The sequence below is a fragment of the Anolis carolinensis genome, chromosome 6, assembly GCF_035594765.1.
Source record: "Anolis carolinensis isolate JA03-04 chromosome 6, rAnoCar3.1.pri, whole genome shotgun sequence".
NCBI classification, from domain to species: Eukaryota; Metazoa; Chordata; class Lepidosauria; order Squamata; family Dactyloidae; genus Anolis; species Anolis carolinensis.
The window spans coordinates 52,627,841-52,649,141 of NC_085846.1; the positions used below are offsets into that span (position 1 = coordinate 52,627,841).

General features: G+C 38.5%; 1 protein-coding gene across 4 annotated transcripts in view; it reads left to right on the top strand.

Annotated features, from left to right (window-relative positions):
* Positions 1 to 21,301, top strand: part of tpk1 (thiamin pyrophosphokinase 1) — a 379,442-nt gene that overhangs the window by 289,881 nt on the left and 68,260 nt on the right. For all 4 annotated transcript variants that reach the window (XM_062957472.1, XM_062957471.1, XM_062957473.1 and 1 more), the window contains exon 8: positions 7,586 to 7,697. In XM_062957472.1, coding sequence (XP_062813542.1) covers positions 7,586 to 7,697 — 112 coding nt within the window. The remainder of the gene's footprint in view (positions 1 to 7,585; positions 7,698 to 21,301) is intronic.

Consider the following 21,301-nt stretch of genomic DNA (forward strand, 5'->3'; position numbering starts at 1 on the left):
GTCTGGCAGCATCCCCTTGTACTGCTGGGAATGTTTTGCAAACTCAGAAGGGCTTTCAAAGCAGCCTATGATATGACATGGAAGTCATCTGTTCACAAGGAAAAAATGCAATAAATTCCCCAGGACATCACAAACGCCTCATGAAAACCTAACAAACAATTTTGCCCCCAGCCATTATTTAAACTGTATTGCTATGAGCTCAGTGTTTGGAGCATTTTCTTCCCATTCTTTCTCAACTAAAATGGCACCCAGAGCAGCTTGCATAAGATCACTAATAAATAACATAGTCTGGGCCCACAAATATCCAATCTAAGAGACATTTAGCAAAAAGAAAAAGGGTAGTGGAGAAAGGAAGAAAACACACTACTCTATTGCTATTTTTAAAATTCTGAAGTTCTCATAATATCTCGAATGAAAAGAATTTAGAAATAAGAGAAGGCTAATAGAGGAGAGTAGCTCTCTTTGTTGTCTCTCCTACTATGGTTCATTGAAGTAGCATATGTCAAATCTTTTACTTTTTAAATTTTGCCTTGCTGTCCTAGTAGTAACTAACTCCATATTATCTCTATATGTATATAAGCATTTACCTGTTCAGGTCTGCAACCTCGGTTTTCAAACAATACATCTCATTCCAGTCATGAGTAATTTTGATTTTTCTCAGTTCTGTTCAAATAATCATCAGGTCTTGATCCAACCTGGTTTCACCAGATGAGGAACACATGCACACCTTGCTTTGCCTGGCAAACTGTTAGCTGGAGACAATAGTTTTGGGAACACAATGTAATCTTTAAAAGTATGCTTTTATATAACAGTAAAGTCATAGAATCATAGAATAAGAGAGTTGGAAGAGACCTCATGGGTCATCCAGTCCAACCCCCTGCCAAGAAGCAAGAAATCGCATTCAAAGCACTCCCGACAGATGGCCATCCAGCCTCTGCTTAAAAGCCTCCAAAGAAGGAGCCTCCACCACAGTCCAGGGGAGATATTCCACTGTCGAACAGCTCTCACAGTTAGGAAGTTCTTCCTGATGTTCAGGCAGAATCTCCTTTCCTGTAGTTTAAAACCATTGTTCCGCATCCTAGTCTCCAGGGCAGCAGAAAACAAGCTTGCTCCTTCCTCCCTATGACTGCCCCTCACATATTTATACATGGCTATCATGTATACATGGCTATGTCTCCTCTCAGCCTTCTCTTCTGCAGGCTAAACATGCCCAGCTCTTTAAGCCGCTCCTCATAGGGCTTGTTCTCCAGACCCTTGATCATTTTAGTTGCCCTCCTCTGGACACATTCCAGCTTGTCAACATCTCCCTTCAACTGTGGTGCCCAGAATTGGACACAGTATTCCAGGTGTGGTCTGACCAAGGCAGAATAGAGGGGTAGCATGACTTCCCTGGATCTAGACACTATACTCCTATTGATGTAGGCCAAAATACCGTTGGCTTTTTTAGCTGCTGCATCACATTGTTGGCTCATGTTTAACTTGTTGTCCACAAGGACTCCAAGGTCTTTTTCACACGTACTGCTGTCGAGCCAGGCATCCCCCATTCTGTATCTTTGCATTCCATTTTTTCTGCCGAAGTGAAGTATCTTGCATTTATCCCTGTTGAATTTCATTTTCTTAGTTTCGGCCCATCTCTCTAGTCTGTTAAGATTGTTTTGAATTCTGCTCCTGTCTTCTGGAGTGTTAGCTATCCCTCCCAGTTTGGTGTCATCTGCAAACTTGATGATCGTACCTTCTAACCTTTCATCTAAGTTGTTAATAAAGATGTTGAACAGAACAGGGCCCAGGACAGAACCCTGCGGTACTCCACTTGTCACTCTTTCCAAGATGAAGACGGTGCATTGGTGAGCACCCTTTGGGTTTGTTCGCTTAGCCAATTACAGATCCACCTAACCATAGTTTTGTCTAGCCCACATTTTACTAGTTTGTTTGCCAGAAGGTCGTGGGGGACTTTGTCGAAGGCCTTACTGAAATCCAGGTACGCTACATCCATGGCGGTCCCTGTATCCACCGATCAGATTAATCTGGCCTGACTTGTTTTTGGTAAATCTGTGTTGACTATTAGCGATGACGCATTTGTTTCTAAGTGTTCGCAGACCACTTCCTTAATTATCTTTTCCAGAATCTTGCCTGGTATCGACGTGAGGCTGACCGGACGGTAATTATTTGGGTTGGGGTTTTTTTCCCTTCTTGAAGATAGGGACTATATATTGGCCCTCCTCCAATCTGTTGGGACTTCTCCCGTTCTCCAAGAGCTCTCAAAGATGATTGCAAGCAGTTCTGAAATAATTTCTGCTAGTTCTTTCAATACTCTTGGATGTAGTTTATCAGGCCCTGGGGACTTGAATTCGTTTAGAGAGGCCAGGTGTTCCTGGACGACTTGTTTCCATTTGGGCTTGGATTTCCTCTAATCCTTCGTCCATTCCATGTTGCTGAGGTTGAAGACGGTTTCCTTTCTGTGAGAAGACCGAAGCAAAGAAGGTATTAAGTAGTTCTGCTTTTCCCTGTCCCCTGTCACCATCACCCCATCTTCTCCTCGCAGAGGCTCTATCGCCTCCTTATTCTTCCTTTAAGTAATGTTTGCCTATAGTGTGGAGAATACTAAAATGTTTGGGGACCACTAAAATGTTTGGAACTGAAGAGAACATTCTATCGTAAAGGGATTGTATTCCATATCTTTTGAGGCTATATCGCAAGAAGAGTAGGTATTGGAACGTTAGATGGGCTGTATGTTTGTAAAGGCAGAGATAGCTAGCTGACAGAAGCCTAGGAATTACACAGTCAAAGATATTACATAATTGATGTCTTCCTGCCCCAATGAAAAATCCATTTATTTTAGAATGTCTAAATGTGCTAATTCCTTCTATTGAATTCAATTTTAGATTTCAGAACAGCTAAATGTTGAACAGCTAAATGGGGAAAAATGGAGATAACCCTGCTTCATATGGAACATCAAATTCTGGCCCAATCTATCAAAGAAAATACATTTTAATCAGTTTTCCATCCCTGTTACAACTCATTTCATCCCAATGGAATAATGTGTACAATAGAAAGAAGTAATTTTCCTATATTTTCAACCATGCATAATTTTAACGAGCTTTCAATTGCAAGAAATCTCATGCATGAGTTTTCTATTGCAGCAATAAAATAAGAAGCTTTAGAATGAAACAGCAGTATTGTTTTTCGAACCTTGGAGAATATTAAAGAACTGTTCACATACATTCATAAGACAGGCTGAGAATTGCTCTAATCTTAAAACAGGATGAAGAAATACGCAGTCTTTATATCTAGGTGGAATATATGTAGAATAGGATATGTATCAAATTCGTAGAAGAAGACCTTTTGTTTTAGGCCCTTTCTGCACAGCTGTATGAAATCCAGATTACCTGCTTTGAACTGGAATATATGGCAGTGTAGACTGAGTTATTCTGGATTATATAGCAGTGTAGAAGGGCCCTTACACTAAAGTGTAAAATCTTAGAATCATAGAAGCACAGGGTTGGAAGAGACCTCATGGGCCATCCAGTCCAACCCCCTGCCAAGAAGCAGGAAATCGCATTCAAAGCACCTCCGCTTCTTGGTTGGAAGCAGTAAAAGAAACTGCAAACATTCGAAGGACAAAATATGTGTCGGGGGCTAATCTTAAAAATAGTCAGTGCTGTTCAGCTATAAATATTTCCCTCTGGAGAAAAATAGTGTGCTTTTTGTGACATTTGAACCTGTACTTTGTCAAATTCGAAGCTAGTTTTAAGTTCTGTAATGCTAGAAATGTGGAGACTGAAGGGAAATTTCATTGAGGAGATGAAATCTTATTTGAGGGGCAGTGGCTTCATTTTGTCTCCCTCTGGAGCTAAACCTCTAATATGAACATGTTTGGTGAGATCAGTGAGAATGAATAGTAATAGGGTAGGAAAATTAATATTTCGAGCTGACTTCAGTCATTTAGGAAACCTGCTATAATTTTGGACAGTCGCAGAAATATCCATAGCAAATGTTGATTGATTATAAATGGTGAACTTTAGTTTTAAGCTGGTGTGGGGGTTTTTTTGGGCGGGGGGGGGGGGGCTGTGTGAATTGCTAGTTTAGTATCGTGTGTGTGTTGTTTTCTTTATTACTGAGAGTGGCCTTTCTGTTCCAGTGATTATTAGCAGAGGATGATGCAGCAAGATGAAGAAGTGGACCTTCAAAGTTTAGGGCACACAAATGTTTTTAGGGTATTTTCTTATGCTCCTGATTGGATGAGCTTGAGAGGAGTAATCTTGAACCACAAGAGTGTAGAGGAGCAGTAGAAATATAATGTGAGAAATATAAAGGGGAAAGAGTAAATAATGTCAAGTAAAAAGTTCTTGATTACAGTAACCAAATTCCTCCTGATGCGTACAGGCTGAGTCATTTTAGAACCATAAAATCATAATGTTAGAAGAGGCCACAAGTCTAACCCCCACTGGCCGCTGGAATCTGGCAACCGCTGTCAAGGGGCATGGGGACCCCGTCGCCCCATGCCCTGCACCAGCCGGCTTACCAGCAAGGTGATCCAATGGAGAGAAGTGTTGACTGTCCGGCTTCCCTCCATCAATCCAAGGCAACATGGGATGTCTCCCATGTTGTCATTGCTGTGGCATGCTCCACTTTGCCACGCCTTTAAGAATGGAGCCTCGCTGGCAGTAGTTGTATTTATTTATTTATTTATTTAATTTATATACCGCTCTTCTCCCCCAGGGGGACCCAGAGCGGTCTTACATAATGGCAAGATTAATGCCACATATAATACAAAATATAGTAAAAACAAACAATCGTAAAAACACACTTAAAAACCATGTCATATAATGGGAGCCAGTGGGTTCCGTGATTAAAGGGGCGATGAAGTGGAGCATGCTGCTGATTCTTCCCCCATCTGATGAAGCTGAAAAGCATCTCTACCAAGTAGCTGTACAGCCTCTTTTTGAAGACATTCAGAGGAGACCCCACCACTTGTTTAGGTAGTTAGTTCCAAGGCCAAACCTGCTCTTACTATCAAGAAGTTCCAACCGATTTTTTAAATTATTTTTATGTTTTTGTTTGGTTTTTTTGTTTTTTCTTTTTTTCTTTTATTTATTTATTTCTCTCTTTTCTTTTCTTTTTGCCTCTATTTCTATGACTATTCCTCCTCTTGATATTTTCCCACTTTCCTATCGATATATTGTTCCACCTCTTTCAATGTATTATGCTTCACTATATAATAAAAAAAAATTATTCACAAAAAAAAGAAGTTCCTACTAATGTTCAATTGAAATCTACCCTCCTATAATTTCAAACCATTAGGCCTGATTCTACCACTATGGAAGCAGAGAACCAGCCTACCACTTCCTCTCTGCCAGTCTTTTAGATATTGAAATAATGTAATCCTGTCACTCCCCCCATCTTCTCTTCACCAAGCTGTGGATGATCAGCTTCTGTAACCTTTCATCATATATATTTTTTCTCCATACCTCTTACAGAGCCAGCCCTAGGTATGTTTCAAGTGTAGGCGAACAGAATTTTGGCAACCCCCCCCCCCAAACCAATCACTGAAAAATAAAAGTGTTGGATAAGCGAAAATGTTGGATAATAAGGAGTGATTAAGGGAAAGCCTATTAAGCATCAAATTACATTAAGATTTTACAAACTAAGCACCAAAACATCATGTTTTACAACAAATCAACAGAAAAAGCAGTCTCGACTGCGCCCCCGTATGTTTTGCGCCACAGGCGACTGCCTAATTTGCCTCATTGTTGGATCGCCTCTGACCTCTTATCACCCTTGTTGCCTTTCTCTGAACCTGCTCCAACCTGTATATTTATCTTAAAATGAGGCACACAGAACTGAACACTGTGCTCTAGATAAGATCTGGCCAATAAAGAATATCGTGGGACTATTACTTCCCTTGACTTGTTTAACTATGGGTGCTTCCAGACTACAGTTAAACCCTCTTTGGCGTAGGTTTAAGTCCCCAGCCACCCCAAACAAATGGGCTTTCCCAGTAGGATGGCTACATATCATCCCAGTAACTACTGGGATGGTATCTAGCCACCCCAACTCCCTCCCTCCAAAAAAGAGCCCTAAAAACTGTTAAAAAAACTTACCAGGCCATCATTAGGCCTCCCTGCATGCCTCCTAGAATGTACCAATGGCATACGAAGAGACAGGGGGCACTTCATTGGTATACATAATATAATATATAATATAATATATAAGCATTTATTGGGGCTCCACAATAAACTTTTGCTTCAAAAAGGGTTCCGCGGCTGAAAAAGTCTGAGTACCCCTGCTCTATTCTATAAGTGTGCATTCGGGTTTTGTGGCCTAAATGTAGAATTTTGCATTTGTTTTTATTTTATTTTATTGATTTCTGCCCAGTTTTCTCGTTAATCAAATCCTTTGAATTCTGTGCCTGTCATCAAGTGTGTTAACCAACTAGTTTAGTATCATCTGCAAGTTTGATATAAAAAAAAACGGTAGAGTAATGTCCCTAGGATAGAATCCAGAGCTGCTTTATTGGAAACCTTTTTGCAGTTTGAAGTGCAGCCACTATCTTTGAGCATAGATTTTTGAGGAATTATGAATCCATCTGACACTATTCCCACCTAGTCTACATTTAATCAGTTTGCTAATCAGAATAGTACACGAGGCCTTATCAAATATTTTGCTGAAATCCAAATAAACGACATCCATATATTTCCCACCTTCTCCTAAATTACTGACAAGATCAAGAAAAGGTATAAGGTTAGCTTGGCAGGATTTGTTCTTGACAAACCAATTGCCATCAAAATACTTGTGGACAGACTCTTTTATTTGTATAATTTGTTTTAGTATTTTTCTTAATATTGAAATCAGGCTAACTACTCTGTAGTGTACTGCGACTTTTTTGTCTTTTTTGAAGAGAGGGAAAGTGTTTTTAAGTCTGCAAAGCTGAACTCATTTAGCTTAGGTGATTTCTAACTCCTTATCAATCTTGATTTGCAATCCAGATCCAGTCTGCATGGAAGCACACAGTTTCAAGGAGAAATAACTTCTGAAACTCCCTGCTCTAAAGAAATCACTGTAGCATTAAAAAAATTTAAAAGGGATGCAATGTGATGGCAGTAATTGTCAGTCTTTTATGCCAGATTCTGAGTACATCTGCCATTCGTTTACTTTTTTACCTGGAAACAGTGACTGGTAGACCCAAGTCATTTTCATTGATTGCAGAAGATGCTTGGTGTAGATCTTTGGATGTCCCACCTCCTTTGTTGATGTTTAGTGTTATTGATTAATCAAGAAAAGCAAAAGAAAAGGATCTGTTTCATCTTCCAAATAGGATATATAGGTGCAAAACATCAGACATACATGGGTAATTCCAGGTGTTAGCCCAAATTAGAATCAATGAGAATTTGGAAGATTTACAGATATCTGTTTGATTCAGTGGAATTGATATAGCTGAGACAAACAACTAGATTTAGCTCCAAATCATACTTTAATCTCAGATGTTCTTGTATCTGTATCTGATTTCCGTGAAAGTGTGTTGCTTATGCTTACCTAATATTTGCTGATCAGTATAATCTAAACCAAAGGCTTTTTTGTGTTGCAGGGAAAGCATAAATTGCTTGTAAACACAGGATTAGAAGGCAAATGGTGTGGCCTCATTCCTATTGGGAGCGCTTGTGATTGCGTTACTACAACAGGCCTAAAGTGGAACCTTGGTAAGTGAGACATTTTGTTTCCAGCATACAAACAATTTTTGTGATATTCTAAGTCAGGGCTTTTTAAACTTTTCCACTTGTGACACCTTTTGGTCTCAGATTTTTTTATGTGAACCCGTGTATGTACCCTGTTTCCCCAAAAATAAGACATCCCCAGAAAATAAGACCTAGTAGAGGTTTTGCTGAATTGCTAAATATAAGGCCTCCCCCAAAAGTAAGACCTAGCAAAGTTTTTGTTTGGAAGTATGCCGGCCGAACAGAACACCAGAGCGTGCAGGATCGGTAAATGTATGTACCGTAAAGTATTGTACATGGAAATATTGGTAGTAACAAGAAATTCTTGATAGGAATCACAGTTTGTCTGGTTATGCTGGTTTATGATGACAACTACTGTACAGTATATAATAAATGTTCATTTTTTTTGTTCAACAATAAATGTGAATTCTTTTTCATGGAAAATAAGACATCCCCTGAAAATAAGACCTAGAGCATCTTTGGGAGCAAAAATTAATATAAGACACTGTCTTATTTTCGGGGAAACACGGTAGGTATATAAAATAGGCATTCAATACGGATTAACAAATCAGCATTTTCAAGGCTTGCTAAACAGGCTGATTTTCCTTTTTTGTGAAGTACAGCTGAAGCATCTTCTGCAGAATCCACTGTAAACACTGCTCAACAGATTTGTGTAAATATCTAAAATAACCACTAGGTGATGTTGAAAAAAATTATTTGGGACCCCAATATTGAGCTAAGAAGACCCCATTTGGGGTCGGGACAAACAGTTTAAGAAGCCCTTCTCTAGGTCACACATGTCAAATGCAAGGCTTGCAGGCCAAATCCAGCCCACCATATCATGTTTTGCTTGTTTTCTGTTTATTATGCACTTGCAGACATCATTGAATAAGCTAGTACTTTCATTGTGAGGAATGTGATTTCTTCTGAAAAGAAAGAAGTAATTAAGGTTGATGGAGTAGTATATTCCTTACCTCTAGAAACGTTTTTTGCAAATAGTATGTGTAATTTGGGATATCTTGAGCATTCAGGGAAGATAACTCATTTTCCCTGAGCAAGATTGAGGCAAGGAGCATATTCCTAGTCCAATTCTTCAGTCTGTACACAATTACCAGCAAAGTGCAGCTTCACACTGCTGCTGAATGAGTGGTTGTCAATTACATGCTCAGTGATGTACTATAGCTGGAGGTATCACCAGTAGAAACCATCTTGCAATCCCCCAACATGTTTATCAAAGAGAAGAGGACCTTTGTATGTTTATAAATTGTAGGTAGAAGAGACATAAAGATTTTTTTATGACATTTCCAGTCACAGGGGTATGTGAAAGGAAATGGAATAATTGTATTTCAACTTGCATATCACAAAAAGAAATGTATTTGTCTCCTAAGCAGAATGCTTTCAGCAGAAGGGTTGTTGAGGTCATGATACATTACCCTGCAAATACATTAATCTTCAAGGAAAGCACGTTTCTGAGGCCTACATCTCATACTTTATAAAACATAAAATTGACAGGCAAATAATAGAGCAATACAGATTATTAAAAGTCCCTCTTTCCCCCTGAACTGCTTGTTATAACTCATTTATTTCTCGGTTCTGGATGAATATATGGTTGGAGGTTGTTTTTTCTTTGAATGAGATAGGTTCTTGATAATATGAAAAGCAAAATGGAAAAATAAGAAGACAACTTCCTATCTCATTTTTAGTTCTGAAAAAGCTTTGGGGAAGATATCGAGGATTTTCACCTCTTGATTCACTGCAGATTCCATAATGCAGACAAAATATCCTAACCCATCCATCAAAATAATATAAGTATATGCCTCAGTTCCCTACCCATACTGTACCTTCAATATGGAGTCCCAAGTCAGAAAAAGTCAGAGCAATTTCCACTGCAAAGTATTTAATCACAGTATTTTTATGAAGGCCAATCCTATGTAGTCTGAGTTCTTGCATGTTACAGTCTTCTAACTACCCCAAACTATCTGGATGATTTAATAGAGGAAGCAAAACATAGGTTCTCCTGTGATCTCACAGTTGTGAAGTGAACTCTAACCCATGGTCACATTCATCCCAAGTTCTCAAGTCTTTCTCCACTGCTCCAGTGATATACTGAAGTTATCATTGCCTTGAGCTCCTCAGAAAACCAAAGAGCTTGTATCCTGTACTGAAGTAAAGGATGTTTGGGAGCAATTGTGTCAATTGTCCTGGTAATTTTTCTTCAACCAAGGCATCAACAGAATCAGCAATTCTAGCAGCTGGAAGATTCTTCCAGAGAATCCTTCTAGGTTCCTTAGTCCCCAAAGGTGGCCCATTTTAGTGGGTCACCTATCCATGCTGATGTTAAGAGTACCAGCAAACCATATGAGTTAATGATCTCTTATCCATGGAGTTCTTTTAAACTGCCCATTCACAGATTACTTTCCTTCAGATCAGCAAAAAATCAGATCAATAGTATGGCCTGCTATATGTCTAGAGCAGTGGTTCTCAACCTATGGATCCCCAGGTGTTTTGGCTTACAACTCCCAGAAATCCTAACCAGTTTACCAGCCAAAACATCTGGGGACCCACATGTTGAGAACCACTGGTCTAGAGCAAGATATTGGAACAGGCCTATGGGAGTCATAAATTCCTGAACCTACCCAGATGAGAGTGCCAAGGCATGGATGTTGAAATCCCCCAACACATTAGGTTTGATGGAAATCAACACCACCTCTTGACATCACCTCCAACAGCTCAGGAAAGCAGACAGTTGGCAGTGGGGTGGAAAGTACAATAATGGGATTCTTATCCTATTTATTTGCCCTGTTACCAGGTGTACATACTGAAACATTGCAGATTTTTGGTTAATAGAGAGATGAACTCATCATAGGTCACTGAAATCCCCAGTCGTCTTCACCCATCAGATATTGCCTGCTGCTGCAAGTTGACCCCCCCCCCCCCTCCATTTCATAGTCACAGTTTTTTCCTTTTTGTGTCAAAAAGTGGGTGCAGTTATTAGGTAAAGGTAAGGGTTTTCCTATGACATTTAGTCTAGTTGTGACCAACTCAGGGGATTGGTGCTCATCTCCATTTCTAAGCCGAAGAACCAATATTGTCGGTAGACCCCTCCAAGATTATGTGGCCGGCATAACTTCATGGAGCAGTATTACCTTCCCGCTGGAGTGATACTTATTGATCTACTCACATTTGCATGTTTTTGAACTAGATTGGCAGAAGCTGGGGCTAACAGTGGGAGCTCACCTTACTCCTCAGATTCAAACCACTAACCTTTTGGTCAGCAAGTTCAGCAGCTCAGCAGTTTAACCCACTGTGCCACCAGGGACTGTTGTTTTTAAATAAATGCCTTACCACATTTTAGGGGGGGGGGGAGGAGGGATGATCCAGCCTCAAAGAAACAGCTCCATTTTTGTTTTTTTGTTTTTTAATTTCCGGGGCCATTTGGAGTTGATTTTCTCCAAAGACAAGGCAGTTTAAAACTATAAAATTAAGGTCTCTGAAGCTCTACTCTTCTCTCCTTTCTCCTTCCTATGAGGCAAAACAGTTTTAAAAACCTGAAATGGAGGTTTCTGGAGTTCAGATATTCCCTCCTTCCTCTTTTCCCCAAAGAACTCTATTCCAGGTTTTGTAAACTGCTCTGCCTTGGACGGAGGGAGGAGGGAAGAATGGAGCTTCAAAGGAAAGCGGGATGTGTATATACAGTAGAGCAGGGGTCCCCAAACTAAGGCCCGGGGGCCGGATGCGGCCCTCCAAGGCCATTTACCTGGCCCCCACCCTCAGTTTAAAACTTCACCTCACCCAAAGTCTGAAATGACTTGAAGGCACACAATACCAACAATCCTACTTGACTATCTCATTGGCCAGAAGCAGGCCCAGACTTCCCATTGAAATCCTGATAGGTTTATGTTGGTTAAAATTGTTTTTATTTTTAAATATTGTATTGTTCTTTCATTTACTGTGGTAATAATTGATATATCATGTATACATATAATATTGATACTAATATTATAATGTAATACAATATGATACCAATAATACGATATAATAATATCCAACCTAGCAGTTCGAAAACATACCAATGTGAGTAGATCAATAGGTACCACTCCGGCAGGAAGGTAACGGTGGGCCATGCAGTCATGCCAGTGGCCACATGACCTTGGAGGTGTCTACAGGCAACGCCGGCTCTTCGGCTTAGAAATGGAGATGAGCACCAACCCCCAGAGTCAGACATGACTGGACTTAACGTCAGGGGAAACTTTTACCTTTACTTATTATATATTAAATGCAGTATTACTAATAATATTACAGTATAGTGGTATAGTACAATATAGTAATATATAATGCTAATATTGTGCTATGTCAATAATATTATATATTGTATGTACATACAACTTGTAAGCCGCTCTGAGTCCCCTTCAGGGTGAGAGAGGGTGGGGTATAAATGTAGCAAATAAATAAATAGATGTTGTTGGGGTTTGTTTGTTTTTTTGCACTACAAATAAGACATGTGCACTGTGCATAGGAATTTGTTCGTATTTTTTTTCAAATGATAATTCGGCCCCTCAACAGCTTGAGGGACCATGAACCGGCCCTCCACTTAAAAAGTTTGAGGACCCCTGCAGTAGAGTTTCACTTATCCAACATAAACGGGCCGGCAGAACGTTGGATTATCGAATATGTTGGATAATAAGGAGGGATTAAGGAAAAGCCTATTAAAAATCAAATTAGATTATGATTTTACAAATTAAGCACCAAAACATCATGTTATACAACAAATTTGACAGAAAAAGTAGTTCAATACGCAATAATGCTATGTAGTAATTACTGTATTGACGAATTTAGCACCAAAATATCACAATTTATTGAAAACATTGACTACAAAAATGCGTTGGATAATCCAGAACATTGGATAAGCGAGACTCTAATGTATGTAAAATAAAAACAGTGTACCTTGAATCTGAACAAGGAGTGGATGGAATACCAAATCTAAATGAAGAAATAATGGTTGATGAGAGTAGTAATCAAATCTGAAACTTTCCCTCCAGCAATAATACCAAATGAAACTATATGTCTAACTCTACATAAATCAATGAATGTCAGTTCAAGATGGACTTTTTAAAACATAGTATAGAGTGACTGTAAGGGTTTTTTTTCCATTTACACAATGCCTAATCATGTTTTGCTGTTCTGTTTTCTTCCCTGGCAAGTATATTTGGTCACTTCTTTGTATTAATGAAATTTGTTTCTTATATGGTAGAAGCCAGATTGCTATGAAATTATATTTCCTACACATATAAATTTACAAACGGAATGTTACAGCGACAAGACACGCTATAGAGGCAACTTCCTATGATTCAATTTGAATAGTTTTGCATTTTAGCAGTAGCTTAAGGAGGCAAGAAACCATATGTGGACATGGTAATACAATCCAAACAAATTTTAAGAGTTACGAATCAAATTATACAAACAGAAGAAAAGGAGGGAGAGTAATGGAGCAGCATAATTATCAAGGAAATAAGTCTGCACCTTTGGACAAAACAACAACAACAGTGAAAACAAAACAAAAAAGCAGGCTTGGACCAAGAGAAACAAGTAGATTCCCACAAGCAGTTTGAATGTTTGCATGTGGTTGAACCAGGGAGATAGAATCAGAAACATAGTAAAATCAAAAATATATGCACATTAAAGCACAAGCAATCCAATATATGGTCATAACATTTGAATATAATATGCATATAATTGCATATAGTTGATACATATGGTACAGAAGAAAAGGAGGGAGAGTAATGGACAGCATAATTATCAAGGAAATAAGTCTGCACCTTTGGACAAAACAACAACAACAGTGAAAACAAAACAAAAAAGCAGGCTTGGACCAAGAGAAACAAGTAGATTCCCACAAGCAGTTTGAATGTTTGCATGTGGTTGAACCAGGGAGATAGAATCAGAAACATAGTAAAATCAAAAATATATGCACATTAAAGCACAAGCAATCCAATATATGGTCATAACATTTGAATATAATATGCATATAATTGCATATAGTTGATACATATGGTACAGTAGAGTCTCACTTATCCAAGCCTCGCTTATCCAAGCCTCTGGATAATCCAAGCGATTTTTGTAGTCAATGTTTTCAATATATCATGATATTTTGGTGCTAAATTCGTAAATACAGTAATTACAACATAACATTACTGCGTATTGAACTACTTTTTCTGTCAAATTTGTTGTATAACATGATGTTTTGGTGCTTAACTTGTAAAATCATAACCTAATTTGATGTTTAATAGGCTTTTCCTTAATCCCTCCTTATTATTCAAGATATTCGCTTATCCAAGCTTCTGCCGGCCCGTTTAGCTTGGATAAGTGAAACTCTACTGTAGTACAAATACAGAAAAGATACTTGACTAAGCCACAGTAGCCAAACATAATAAACGAGAGATGTCTTTGTTGTTGAGAAAACGGAGCTATGACTCACTGTTTATAACACATATGATGTGAGTCACTCCCCAAACACAAAATTATAAGATGTTGAATTTTAATTTTTAAAAATAATTCATTGTGTATAATAAATATTTATATATATCTGATAGCTATTGGTTGTTCCTTCCTGATGCTTTTAATTACTTTTATAAAATAGAACCCCTTTAAAAACTATGAAAATGGCAGAATGTATAAAATAACTTCTATGTTTCAAGAAGGAATTTGGAGCCTCCCATCACAAACAAACCAAAAATAAATGACAAGTTAAACATTGCTCATAGGTGTTTTTGGAAGGGGAAAAAATATTATACCCACAATACACCCACAAGTAATTCAATACAAGTAACATTGTTACTTCTTTCATCCATGGTGTGGAAGCAGGCACATGTAAGGAGAAAAAAATGCTTAACATGTTAGTATTGCAGATAGCTTTAAATGTATAAGCATTTTTAGATGCATAAAAAACAGGAAGATGGAATAGAGATGAATCAGATTTCTAACGGGAGCCGGCTATAGGGAGCACACAATGCCCCTATTAAAGCAGTTCCACTGGCTGCCAATAAACTGCCGGGCCCAATTCAAGGTGCAGGTTTTGACCTATAAAGCCCTACACGGCTCGGGCCCTACCTATCTCCGTGATTGCATCTCCTCCTATGAGCCAGTGCGGACCTTGAGATCTTCCGGGGAGGCTCTTCTCGCGCTCCCACCACCGTCTCAAGTGCGGCTGGTGGGGACGAGGGGACGAGCCTTCTCGGCAGTGGCCCCCCGGCTCTGGAATGCACTGCCAAAAGAGATCAGGCAATCCCCTACATTATCCAATTTCCGTAAGGAACTGAAGACCTGGAGGTGTCCGCAGGTTTTTGAGTAATTATATTGGACTACCGCCGATTTCTGGGCCTGAATATATTGCACAAGATTTCCCTAGCCTAAAATGGGATAAAACTGTCTTCTCCCAAAAGGAAATGAAGCATAATAATAATAATAATAATAATAATAATAATAATAATAATAATAATAATAATAATAATAATCAGAAACTCCTCAAAGCACATCAGACAAAAACCAGTACAAGAAAACCACACTACAAACTAGAGCTGACAGCTAGCACAACAAAACATTGCATGGAAAGTTCCTTGACAAAATTGAAGGAAAAGCTGATAAGGAGAAGACCTGGCTATGGCTCACGAATGGGACCCTGAAGAAGGAGACAGAAGGCCTGATCCTTGCAGCCCAGGAGCAAGCCATCAGAACAAATGCAATTAAGGCCAAGATCAAAAAATCACCTGATGACCCAAAATGCAGACTGTGCAAGAAAACTGACGAAACCATTGATCATATCCTCAGCTGCTGTAAGAAAATTGCACAGACAGACTACAAACAGAGGCACAACTATGTGGCCCAAATAATTCATTGGAACTTATGCCTCAAGTACCACCTTCCAGCAGCAAAGAACTGGTGGGATCACAAACCTGCAAAAGTATTGGAAAATGAACATGCAAAGATACTGTGGGACTTCCAAATCCAGACTGACAAAGTTCTGGAACACAACACACCAGGCATCACAGTTGTGGAAAAGAAAAAAGGTTTGGACCATTGATGTTGCCATCCCAGGTGACAGTCACATTGACGAAAAACAACAGGAAAAACTCAGCCGCTATCAGGACCTCAAGCTTGAACTTCAAAGACTCTGGCAGAAGCCAGTGCAGGTGGTCCCGGTGGTGATCGGCACACTGGGTGCCGTGTCAAAAGATCTCACCCGGCATTTGGAAACAATAGACATTGACAAAATTACGATCTGCCAACTGCAAAAGGCCACCCTACTGGGATCTGTGTGCATCATCCAAAAATACATCACACAGTCCTAGACACTTGGGAAGTGTTCAACTTGTGATTTTGTGATATGAAATCCAGCATAATAAAATAATAATAATAATAATAATAATAATAATAATAATAATAATAATAATAATAATAATCCCGCCACCATCTCCCCCGGAGGGGACGTGGGGTGGCTCACAGAAATATCAAATACGAAACAATAACAATATACACTACATCAATAAACAATAACATACACCAATTGTAATATTTGCACATTAACCGAAAAGAATAAAAACACATTAAAAACAGAATTTAAAAACAGTGAGGTTGTAATAGTAGATTAGCAAAGTGCACATCATAGGTTGTAGAGCATAGAATAGTCAAAGAGGTAGTAAAGGAATTCCTGGCTGCTAAAAATGAATGAACGTCTCCAAGAACAACATCCAAGGGTATTAAACTGTCCTAACCCTTCTCAGAACCACTGGCAATAATCTCTGAGAACTCTTGGAGAAGTCCTAGGACGGTGGGAAAAGGCAAATTTTGTGCCCATGTTCAAAAATGGGAAAAATAAGGACCCATATCATTACAGTAGAGTCTCACTTATCCAAGCTAAACGGGCCGGCAGAAGCTTGGATAAGTGAATCTCTTGGATAACAAGGAGGGATTAAGGAAAAGTCTATGAAACATCAAATTAGGTTATGATTTTACAAATCAAACACCAGAACATCATGTTATACAACAAATTTGACAGAAAAAGTAGTTCAATATGCAGTAATGTTATGTTGTAATTACTGTATTTACGAATTTAGCACCAAAATATCATGATATATTGAAAACATTGACTACAAAAATGGCTTGGATAAGTGAGACTCTACTGTACCTTGATTCCAGTAAGGTCTTTGACAAACTTCCATTTGATGTTATTGCAAACAAGCTAGGAAAATGTGATCTAAACAATAGTACTATTAGGTGTGTTTCTAATTTGTTGTCCAACTGAACCCAAAGGGTACTCACCAATGGCTTCTCTTCTTCCTGGTGAAGAGTGAATAGTGGTTTACCACAGGGTTCTGTCCAGAGTCCAGTACTTTTCAACATCTTTATAAATGACTGGGAAGATGGAATAGAGGAAATACTTTTCAGATTTGCAAAATGACACAAAATTAGGATGGGTATCAAATATCCCAGGGTACAGGTTCAAAATAAATCAGAATTTGAATAACAGCTATGCACAGATGATGAAAATTTGATTGTCAAGATGTTTAAGCAGTTATTGAAAATTGAGATGGAGGAGAAAAATAATTAAAAATATTAAAATACTAAAATGGGGACACAATTTTGAATATGGTATTCAATTGGAACCATTTCAAATATCATCAAGATTTACTTTGTTATAAAATAATGCATCATTGACATTTGAATCCAGAAAAATGGTCTAAAGGGGGATAATAATGTATGTTGGAAATGTAAACATCATGAGGGAACGTTTGATCATATGTCGTAAACTTGTGACAAAGCAAAAAAATACCCATTGTCTGATTGAGAATATATTTGAGATAAAAATCAAATAAAACCAGAACTGTTTTTTGCTGGAGTTTATAGATGAACAAATTGATGTATAACATGCTGCAGCACACTATGGAATTGAAGAATATTATATTTTTACCACAAGAATCTTTGATAATGAAAGTGTTTGAACTGGCAGAAATTGATAAATTATATCCATTTCTGTCATTTAGGGGAATATGAATGCCTGGAAACCATTAGTGCTCTTTTTTATAAGAATGGGGCTAGAAGATGCTAACTGTAATAGTTTAGTTTAAAAAGCAGAAGTATCTGCCCTACCAGGAATGAGTTAGATAACTGAGTATGTTAACTTAGAAAAGAAAAAGTAAGGGGAGACATGATAGTCATATTTAAATATGCTTTCTTTTACACATTTTGTGGGTATTTGTTGTCCGGCCACTGAAGTTTGAAGCTAGCAGTGCTTCAAACTGCATTAAATGGTCAGTATAAATGGGGCCTAAGACATAGATGATGGAGTCAACCTGAAAAAAAGGAGATTCCACCAAAACATTAGGGAGAACCGTCTGATGGTAAGAACTGTTTGATGGTGGACTCTTGCCTCTGAGTGTAGTGGAAACTCCTTCTCTGGAGTTTTTTTTTTTTAAGGCTGGACAGGAGTCTCTAACAAGAGTGCTTAGATTGTGTATTTCTTTCTGCATGGCAGGGTGTTGGACTGGCTGGCCCTTGTAGTCTCTTCCTACCCTATCATTCTGCAAGCTAATTCTTCCACTATGCTCAAATATCGACTCCTATAAAATATATTTTGAAAAAAATTAAGAAGTAAAATACAATTCCAAAGTTTGATATCTTTAACAAATCATAACAACATTTAGTTATTGCATGCTTTAAACAAAGCCAATTGTGTAGAAATTTAGATGTGGGGAAATTAGGGCTATCCCTTCTAAATATGGTGATACAGGTATATGTCAGCTTCTAAATCTTATTTTTTGAACCAAATTGATTTTAGATATAACACCATCAATCTTATGTGAAGTCATTTGTCTTCAAGTTTTTCTGTCAGTTTATTCATCATGTTCAGCCTATAAAATCAGTATGAGGATGTATGAAAGCTATCTGCGGTGAATCATTTAGAAACACAAGATTGCAGGACATTATCACTGAACCTTCTTACCTGTTAAATTTGTTTATTCTAGTCCAAACAATTCAGCCATTTCAGTCAATTGATAATATACAAGTCTTTTTTATCTAGCACATCATCCGTAGCAAGACAAAATAGTTTTTCCATAACTAACAGTAGGGGTTTGTTAATTTCCTCTCAAAATTGAGAGATAATCACAGCTGGAGGTAGAACCTGTTGACAGATTTATACTGGAAGACTGGGGAGGGCTTTATTCAGGCAGCTGATTGTTTTTAGTTTCATAGTTGAAAATTAAATGATAAAATCTTGTGGGTAGGAAGCGATTTTATGTACAAGGTTTTGCGGAAGAATGGTTCAAGGATTTTATACTGTATGATTTAAATGTATCTATCGTATTTTGTTAAATTATTCAATTGTTTTAATTGCTTATGTTTTATCTTCTTGTATTGTATATTGACATTGAATTTTTGCCAGATTGTGAGCTGCCCTGAGTCCCTTTGGGTGAGAAGGGCGGGATAGAAATGAGGGAAATAAATAAATAGGTCAAATTACTTGGTAACTTTGTTTGGATTTGTTTATTGTTACTTTTAGAATAAAGAGGTGCTAACTTTAAGCAGGAATCCTATACAGATAATCATGTGCTTGATCTCAACTATAGTAGAGCCATTGGATCAGTAGAATTTATTTGTGTGTTGATTCGTGATTTATAGTTTTCTCCTTCACACTCACACCCTCCCTAAATAAGGTGCTTACCAGACTGATTGTCTCAGAGGCAAACCTTAAAAATGACCCCAAACATAGCAGAGTCCTTTATCAGAAATTTTACTACACAGCCTGACCTTGTACCATTCACTGTTTAAAGAAAACTCTTTGACTTTTCATCCAAACTCACAGTGGAGGCTTTTAGTCTTGACATGTTGCTTTATGTACAGCTATATACCCACATCAGGATTCCCTGATGTCCCATCAGTCAATTGCCTATGCAGAGATATACTCACAACATTTATCAGCAACAGATGTACAGCAAAAAGCAAGGGAATCATGGCAAGAGAAAGAACGCATTCTTGTTGCCCTCTTTTATACCCATTGCTTCTCATCATCCACCAGGTACAGAAGTGAATGATGTCACCTTCATCATGCCTGTCACATGGTCATGCCTCAGCTTCTTTTGTCTGTCCCTCCAGTTACATGTCACCACCTACTTAACCCTTCAGTAGACGTGTGACCACATGTCCGTTAAAACAGTATTTTCCAACAGTATTGCACAATGGGGTTACAATCATTGCAATCCTATCTAATATAGTGCCTTATCTACCCTCAGATAATAATCCATTATTTATTCTTCATTCAATAGATAAATCCGTAGCTCTACTCAATTGAATCAACTATTGGAGTAACCAGAGGATTTCAGTCAGTGGGTTTTACTTCTGAGTACATAGATTTAGGACTGCGCTTAGCCTTCTGCTTGCCTGCTACAGATTCATGTTTGTGATCTGAGGCACAATTTCCCAAATAACATTAAATTCTGTAACAAAAAGTATGTAGAACCATGTAGCAGTTACATCATGGTGAGTAAAATATAGCATATAAGTGAGGATTTCATAGCATTCCTTTTTTCGCTTCCTATAGTTGATTATATATATTACGTATATTCATATCTGTATGTTATAATAAAAGTTGTCATATTTATATTGTCAAATAGGAGCATGGAAAATGTTGCCAAAATATTGAATATGGTAAAATTATCGACATTTAAATACTATCTACCTAGAGCAAACCTAGAATCATAAGAGTTGGAAAAGACCATAGGAGCCATCCAGTCCAATCTCCTGCCATGCAGGAACACACAATCAGAGCACTCCTAACAGATGATCATCCAGCTTGTTTAAAACCCTCCAGAGAAAAAAATTCCACTATACCTGAGGCAGCATATTCCAACGTACAACAGCACTTACTATCAGGATATTCTTCCTAATGTTTAGGTGGAATCCTTCCCCCATATCCTAATCTCTAGAGCAGCAAAAAAAAACCTTGTCCACTCTGCAACATTTCAACTACAGTAGAGCTCCGGTTATGTGACATAAACTGGCAGGCAGAATGTCGGATAACCAGAATTTTCAGATAATAGGGAGGCCCTATAATCCCCTCCAAGCAAGTGCGGGCACTGGCCAGAGGGACAAGCCTCGTCCCTCCCACCAGCTCCTGCCCGATTTAGGAAACGTGCACCCGACTTCTCCAAAGTGTGGGCGCTGGCCGGAGGGACGAGGATTGTCCCTCCAGCCAGTGCCTGCCCGGTTTAGGAAGCCCTGGGTGCTTGCCGAAGGGAAGAGTTTCATCCCTCCGGCAACCACGTTGGATAATAAGGTAGGTCAAATAACCAGAAGTCAGAACTGGAAGAACTCTACTGTATTAAAACATGGCTACAATGTCCCCTTTCAGACCTTTAACCATTTTGTTCACCCTTCTCAGGATACATTCCAGATTGTCAGTCTCTTTCATGAATTGTCGCCAGAACTAGATACAATATTCCAGTTGAGATTTGACCAAAGCCAAATAGAGTGGAGCTATGACATCCCTCAGTTTGGACACTATACCCCTGTTGATGCAGCCTAGAATCACAATGGCT